This window comes from Zeus faber (assembly GCF_960531495.2).
Source record: "Zeus faber genome assembly, chromosome: 8".
Classification (NCBI taxonomy): Eukaryota; Metazoa; Chordata; class Actinopteri; order Zeiformes; family Zeidae; genus Zeus; species Zeus faber.
Genome location: NC_137195.1, coordinates 4,597,137 through 4,598,907, shown reverse-complemented (window position 1 = coordinate 4,598,907; position 1,771 = coordinate 4,597,137). Strand labels below are relative to the sequence as shown.

At 58.3% G+C, this 1,771-nt stretch overlaps 1 protein-coding gene across 1 annotated transcript; it reads right to left on the bottom strand.

Annotated features, from left to right (window-relative positions):
• Window positions 1–314: 314 nt before the first annotated feature.
• On the bottom strand, window positions 315–1,385 carry LOC307234178 (free fatty acid receptor 2; the record flags this gene model as incomplete). Its single annotated transcript, XM_080005782.1, has 1 exon — window positions 315–1,385. The coding sequence occupies one exon, from the start codon at window positions 1,383–1,385 to the stop codon at window positions 315–317; it is 1,071 nt and encodes a 356-aa protein (XP_079861908.1).
• Window positions 1,386–1,771: the final 386 nt, after the last annotated feature.

The window sequence follows — 1,771 nt, the reverse complement described above, 5'->3', positions numbered from 1 at the left end:
GTAAGAAACCCGCGTCAGCTTTCATTTGAACCCGACACTCAGCAGAAAGTGCTGCTATGCCGCAGAAACTGCTGTGGGCTGTGACAACGAACCGAGCACTGGAACAGCAGAGCCAAGCCCGGCCATGTGAGTCTCGTTCTGGTGCCTGCAGATGGAACTTTCCATTTCCTGTCTCATATCTGAACAGGAAGTTGATTTGTCGGTTTGTCTGTTTGGAAAAACCGCCGCCTCACGTGTAAGAAAACACAAAAAAATGAACGCAAATATCGTTTCCTCGTCCCGTGAGTGGAAAGAAGTCAGGCGTTTCGCCTCCTTCAGATGGCATTGGACTCGTCTTGTTTGCCTCCCTTATCCTGGGCGTTCATGTGGAGCTGCTTCCACAGGTGTCGCAGTGCGTGACATGACGCGCACCCACTGAGTCTGCTCCGCACCCCACCCAAGACACTGCCCACCGTGCCCCTCACCGCCGAGGACGAGAAGTAGAATATGAGGGGGTCCAGGCAGGCGTTGAAGGTACTGCAGAGCAGGGCTTTGTCCCTCCAGTCGGGGCTCCTCCACGTGATGAAGCCTACCACGTGCGAGACGTTGTAGGGGCCGAAGCACAGCGCGAACACCACCAGGGTCCCCAGGGCCATGCCGATGGCCCGCAGACGCCTTCTGCGCCCGATGTGCTGCAGCCTGGACAGGATCCTGATGAAGTTGATGTAGCAGAAGCTGCTGATCATGAAAGGGATGCAGAAGAGGACCAGGCAGAGCTCCAGGCGTACGGGGAGCAGGATCTCCAGCTGGGCCCCCGTGAAGTTCTCGTAGCAGACATCCGCCCTGGAGGCCTGGAGTATCAGCCTGCTGTGGTGAAGGCCTCCCGGGGCGGAGCCGGCCCAGACGCTGCTGCCGTTGCCACCGTGGTCGGCTTGGTTGTCGTCGCCCTGGCCATCGGTGCCGATGAAGGGCATGATGAAAACGATGCTGAGGTGGACAAAGGAGAAGATCCAGAAGAAGACGCTGGCAGCCACGGCGTACATCGGACGGCGCTTCAGCGAGTGCTGAATGGGGAAGGCCACGCCCAGGTAGCGCTCCACGCTGACCGCCGTCAGGAAGAAGGTGCTGTTATAGATGGTCATGTAGAAGACGAAGCCGGACAGCGGACACAGCGGGTACGGCATGTCCCACATCATGCCGTTCCGCACCTCCTGCATCTTGAAGGGCAGGAAGAGGAGGAACAGCAGGTCGGAGATGGTCAGGTTGAGGAGGAGGATGTCGATGGGCGTGGCTTTCTTCCTCACCTTGCGGCTGAAGGTGTAGAACGCCAGGGCGTTGGCGGGGAAGCCCGTCACAAAGGTGATGATGTAGATGGAAAGGCAGAGTCCCGTGTGGCACTGCTGCATGGCGAGCCGGAGGGTGGGGGCAGGGGCTCTGGCAGACAGGCGTTTGACCTGGCACACAGCAGGAACCTCGGGTAGTCGGGCCCTCTTGTTGGTTCAACAGCCCGGAACTGACTGGGTTCGACGGAGCGGTTTTCCTGTCCCCGCTGATAAACCGGAGCTCATCTCCTCCTCAAGGGCTTTGAGCCCCTCTGATAAGAGAGGAAGAAGGGAGATTACTGCACACCATTTCAGCACACTGTCCGGTAGACACTCCTTTATAACGTGCTACGGCTAACTTAAGCCCGATACTAACGCAGGCGGGAGCCCAGACAAGCCCTGTGTGTATTGCTGCACCTGTAAAGTGCTTAAGTCGACTGGAAACGTCCTTTAATGAGGCCCCCGCGTGT